Here is a 5,724-nt window from a genome sequence, read left to right as displayed (position 1 = left end):
GCAAGTATCCGATTCGGTTCTCATGATACGCGGGGCAATTTGTGTAAAGATGGAAACAATCCTCCAGGGCCGTTCCATCACAAGCTGGACAAAGATTCTGTGGGTCCAAAGTATATTTGTGTGGACCGACACTAATATACTTTAACAGTAATTGCATATATACTGGAGAGTCATGGTTAGGCAATTATTCTCATTATTGGCAGCTGATTTTTAGTTAGCTTTGAGGAGCATCCGCTTTAATGAAGACCCTACCGTACCACGGGAAATATCTCCATTCTCGTAATAACGAGAGGGCTTTACCCTTGACAAAGTCTCTATATCTATCCAAGATCTCCCACATTTTAATTTTGATACTTACCGGATCATTAAGTAGTATCGGGTTAAACATTCCGAAGCTCTTCAATATTTTTCTTATCTGCGTTACCCAATTATATTGCAGACTCAAACGGTTGTTACTATGAAGCTGCAGCAGCTTTAAATAACATTGTTTCACGAAGCGAGTACAAACTAGTTGAGTTTATGTTAGACAGTGTTACTTTATTATTCTATACTTAGTTATGGTTCCAGTAGGGTGTGCCTTATAAAAGTTATAGACCAGAAACTGAAAAAAGTCCCACCCTTCTGTGAGCTCACCTCTTTGTTGAAGAAGGCGACCTTGCAGGTGTTGATGAAGGCGACGATCTGATCCATCGTCGGGGGCTCGAATTCCAAGACGTCGATGGGAGTCCAGCGGAAGTTAAACGGGAAGTACTCGAAGGGGGGCTGCTTCTCTGGGGACAAAGAAACAAGATGGACGATCCCGTTCTCCTCTAAGTACTTGATGTTCTCCTTGCTCTTGGGGTAGCCCATGATGGCCAATTCGCCCTTGATGACCCACTTGAAGTTCCATGGCGGGTAGGACTCGACGCTGTCTAGTTCGGAGCTCATGGTGGACTGAGGGGCATTTGGCAAGGAGCCTTCAGCTGATGTTCATTGTTGCCAACGGTGTCTGTGCCAAGTATTATGTAATCGTCTTTGATAGTGTAAGTGATATTCAAATATTGAGTAAGCGAATAAACAGACGAAGGAAGATATCAAGGTATTTAGGCAGATTTGGCATTTCGTCCACTTGTTTACTAGCCTGGACAAAATGGACATCATTATTGGTTTTGGGGTTCTTGTTTAGACGATGGATGACCAAGAGAATTATTCTTTTCTTATTATTTCAATTAGTCCAAGAGCCCAAGAGGAGAAAAAAATCAGTTATTTCACCCCAATTTTAGATCACTTCAATGAAAACTATGTATAATTACTAAGTTGATGAGTCTGTCAAGTATTGGTTGGTGGAATACGAAATGGCGGGCGGCTGTTTCAAAACGTTAAAAAAAACATTTTTTCTTTCTGTGCATTATGTCTTTAAAATCATCAACAACACTAGAAAACCTAAGAGAACATCATTTAATGTGCTAAAACATGAGCCTTAAAAGAGCTATTTACGTTCAATACTTTCCGAGATGCAGATTTTTTGAAATCAATGTTCTGTAAAATCAATATTTAGTGAACCATTAGACGTACAGATGTCTATTGTCACTCAAATTAAAGCTGGTCCAATGTACTATAAAGTAGTTTATAACGTTTCATAAGGGCTGTGGTTTTCATGATATTAGCATATGAAAATGAATTTCACTTATAAAATTTTGTCCCAACCACTAGAAATAAATTTACTTTAGCAAATATCATGCTAACTACTCCTAGGAAGATAAATGTCATAACTTACTTAATAGTACATTAAACTAGCTTTAATTTAAGTGCTAGTAGACATCTGTACGTCGAATGGTTTCTGAGATGTAGATTTCCCACAATAAATTCACCTACTACTAATTTTTGAATACATTTTCTATTAAATGTTTTTTTATTTATTTATTGACATTTACAACTGTATATAAAATACAAACAATTCATTTGCATATACAAACAATTCATATGCAGTGCATTATATCATAATGATATAATACTGCATGTAGAGAAACTACCCATTGGTAGCACTCCATGGGTCCATTAAACTAGCTTTAATTTGAGTGCTAATAGACATCTGTACACCACATAGTTCCTGAGATATAGATTTCTCAAAATAAATTAACTCACTACTAATCTTTCAGAAGATTTTTATGAAATTTTGCTTTTTAAAAAGTTATATTTCGAGAACTATTGGACGTAAGTAAATAGCTCTTTTAGGGCTAATATTTCAGCAAATTCACTCTTCTTTAAATAATGTTCTCTTAGATTTTCTAGTGTTGTTGGTAGGTTTTAAGATATAGAGCTTCGAATGAAAAATTAATGTTTTGAAACAGCCGCCATTTTTTATCCCCCCTACCTATACTTGTCAGACTCATTAATTTTGGCTAGTAATTATAAATAGTTTTCATTACAGTAATCAAAAATTGGGGTGAAATAACTGACTTTTTATCTTCCCGGCTCTTGTACTAATTGATACTAATCCGGTGTGGAGGTTGACCAATGGATCACAATTTTACTCTACATGGCAAAAGGCTTATGCAAATTTACAAAATAGTATGTGAGATGGCAACACTGCGTGGGCAACACTGACGAGCGAGAGCGGAGAGAAGGTTTTTGTTTTTTGGAGTAGAGTTCGATAATTATAGTGTGAGTGCGTATATTTGTCCTAGTTTGGTGAAAGTTATATTAATATTTGATAAATTAATTTTGACTTCTGAGTTGTGAGGGACTCTTTCTTTTATTATTGAGATTATTCTCTAACCTATAAAGTAAGTGTTTAAGCTAATATTATTGTTGTTGTCTGGGGCTTTAGGGCGTAAAACCCTGAGGTCATCAACGCCCATGTTTCGTGCTTTATATTCTATTTCTATAATTCTATTTCACTTTAAATAATTTCGAAAAAAAATTAAAATAATTACTTCTGTTGGTATTTTTTTTATTACGTTTAACAGTTTTTCTGGTTTAAATCTTATTCAAAAGGCCATTCCTTTTTAAGAAAACTAAGACCATTTCCACGTTCTTCTGGTCATCATTCAGAGCATCCGATACATTCGGTCGTACTCCCAGTCTACTCAAGTTCGCAGAATAAAAATGACATTTCTCAAATATGTGACTGATTGTAAGTACACTGTTGCAGTATTGAAATTTTGGCGGTGGTTGCTTACTGATCAGATATCTATGAGTTAAACTCGTATGACCTATTCTCAATCTGGCAATAGCTACCTCCTCCCTGCGATTGGAACGGTTTGATGTGGTCCATGGTTTAGTGGTTTTTTTGATGGTTTTTAATTTGCTTGGCGGGCTTTCATCCCACATGGCTTGCCAACTAGATAATATCTCATTTTTCATTGGAAGACTTATTTCTTGTGGTGTCAGAATGGCCGTACCCTGACCTGGAAGAGCAAGTGCTTGTTTAGCAGCAATGTCCGCCAGTTTATTTCCAGTGATCCCCACGTGACCCGGCACCCATATATAATATTGAGCTAATATAATATTGAGATCTATGGTATTGTTTATTCTTCATCTCTTATTTTCTCCATTAAAAAAAAGACTATAGCCCCTACATAGTAAATAAATATAAAAAATTTATATGTAAATTGGAATTGTTTGGTTGGGTACTTAACTTTTAAATTAACACTAAAAACACTGTTTAATAAAAAACAAACAAACACAGAAAACAAAAAACTTCTTCTTTTTGTCCATTTGTCCAGATAATTAAAATTTATTTTTTTTGTCCGCGATGGATGAAATATGTCCATCTTGTCTAATATTGGACAAAATCATATACGTCCTGATTTTTTACCAATAATGAAATAACTGTTCTGTTAAATACAGAATAAATTAGGTTTTGTAAAGAATAAATAAGGATTTTAAAAATTTATATTGTGTATAAAAAAGTTTATATAATAAAATGTGTAAAAAAATCAGCCTTTTGGAAAGATACAATTATAAATAAGAAAGAGGTTGCCGAAGACAAGCCGACGTGAGATCAATGAACCTTCTTGCACCTGTACATCCTCCTGATCTTCTGGATGTCCTGCTTGGAAGCGTTGTCCCTCTGGCCCAGCTCGACGTTGGGCTGTATGGGCACTATGGTTGGCTGACCGTTCGCAGAGAAGGCGTTGGCCGAGTAGTGCATCACGCTCTTGTAATCGTACCCGATTCCCATCGAGTCCGTATCAGATTTCTTGGCTTTGTCGAAGTTCGATTCCCGTCCTGGAACAGAGGAAAGTTCAATCACATATGTAGTACATGAGCAGGAGAGAATAATAGGCAGATATTTCACTGCAATTTTTAATTACTCTAATAAAAACTATGTATAATTACTAATCAAAATTGATTAATCTGCCAAGTATAGGGTAGGAGGAATACAAAATGGCGGCTTATTCAAAACGTTAAACAAATTATTTTTTTATTCATAGCTCTATAGAGAGAGAAATACTTTATTCATCTATGCTGCCTAAATACATCGGGTTGCCATCTCACACAGCATACTTATCAATCCGTAATCGGACATATATAAATTACACATACATGGTATAATCAGAAAAAAAGAGATACAATAATAGGATATAATAAACAATTTTTTTAACCCCTACAGTTTCCTTTTACAATCCATTTCGGACTGTACAACCAATACAAATGTTTAATTCATTCCTATTTTTCTTTCTCATTTCTGCTCAATTATTCAATTCACCCGATCAACAAATTCGCTCTCCGGAATTCACCCTAGATCCTCTTAAGTGACCCGCTAAACAAATTCAATATAAGACGGTAATGTGAGATCAGACCATCATTCATAGTCACAGCAGTAGATCAGTCTACCAAGAACAAACAAATAGACACTTTTTACGAGAATAAGAATAACACCTAGATTAAAAGGAAAATATAATAAAAAAACCGGTTACAGGAAACACTTAAAACTACCAAATACCTAATATAACAACATTTAATTTTTTTTTTTTTTTTTTCTTACCTCCTAATTTTATTTATTTAAAACTATTACAAATATATACTACTTAAGACTAAGGATTATACATACAAGTATTTACATGTTATCTTCTTTTGCCTTGTGGCATTATAAGATGTGGAACAACATTTAAAGTAGATTTTAAGTAAGCTCTAAAAGAGTTAATAATGTTCAACAGTATCCGAGAAACAGTTATTTTTTTAAAAAACATTTCATAACAAAATAACGAAAAACCAGGATTATTTAAATTTATTTTAGGAAATCTATATCTTAGGAACCATTCCACGAACATTTGTCTATATGCACTCAAATTAAAGATAGTTTAATGTACTATAAGGTAGTTTATGACATTTATCTTTTTAGGAGTAGTAGTTTTTATGATATTTATTAAAGTGATTTTTAGCTGTGTGGACAAAAGTTTATATGAAAAATTCATATTTATTTACGAATATCATAGAAAATACTACCCATACGAACATCAGTGTATTGAAGAAGTTTGTCGGGGCTGGCAATAGCTACCTCCTCCCTGCGATTGGAACGGTTTGATGTGGTCCATGGTTTAGTGGTTTTTTTGATGGTTTTTAATTTGCTTGGCGGGCTTTCATCCCACATGGCTTGCCAACTAGCTGATATTTTAATTTTATCGGAAGACTTATTTCTTGGTGGCCGTACCCTGACCTGGAAGAGCAAGTGCTTGTTTAGCAGCAATGTCCGCCAGTTTATTTCCAGTGATCCCCACGTGACCCGGCACCCATATA

The 5,724-nt window shown here is 34.8% G+C and overlaps 2 protein-coding genes and 1 long non-coding RNA gene across 5 annotated transcripts in view; 1 reads left to right on the top strand and 2 right to left on the bottom strand.

Annotated features, from left to right (window-relative positions):
* Positions 1 to 961, bottom strand: part of LOC106679163 (dual specificity protein phosphatase 23) — a 14,896-nt gene extending 13,935 nt beyond the window's left edge. For all 3 annotated transcript variants that reach the window (XR_010842994.1, XM_014418145.2, XM_067045905.1), the window contains exon 1: positions 634 to 961. Coding sequence is in view for 2 of the 3 variants with exons in the window: in XM_014418145.2 (XP_014273631.1) it covers positions 634 to 927 (294 nt within the window). In the remaining variant the exon portion in view is untranslated. The remainder of the gene's footprint in view (positions 1 to 633) is intronic.
* Positions 962 to 2,631: 1,670 nt separating this feature from the next.
* The window catches only part of LOC106679157 (uncharacterized), a 42,261-nt gene continuing 39,168 nt past the window's right edge, over positions 2,632 to 5,724 (top strand). The window contains exon 1 of the long non-coding RNA XR_010842996.1: positions 2,632 to 2,765. This is a non-coding gene — a long non-coding RNA (uncharacterized lncRNA). The remainder of the gene's footprint in view (positions 2,766 to 5,724) is intronic.
* LOC106679156 (zinc metalloproteinase nas-13) overlaps positions 3,859 to 5,724 on the bottom strand; it is a 22,187-nt gene continuing 20,321 nt past the window's right edge. Inside the window, exon 4 of the mRNA XM_014418134.2 lies at positions 3,859 to 4,212. Coding sequence (XP_014273620.1) covers positions 3,986 to 4,212 — 227 coding nt within the window. The 3' untranslated portion in view covers positions 3,859 to 3,985. The remainder of the gene's footprint in view (positions 4,213 to 5,724) is intronic.

Source organism: Halyomorpha halys, unplaced genomic scaffold, assembly GCF_000696795.3.
Source record: "Halyomorpha halys isolate HHAL.00 unplaced genomic scaffold, Hhal_1.1 Scaffold180.1, whole genome shotgun sequence".
Lineage (NCBI taxonomy): Eukaryota > Metazoa > Arthropoda > Insecta > Hemiptera > Pentatomidae > Halyomorpha > Halyomorpha halys.
This window is presented reverse-complemented; position numbering and strand designations above follow the sequence as displayed.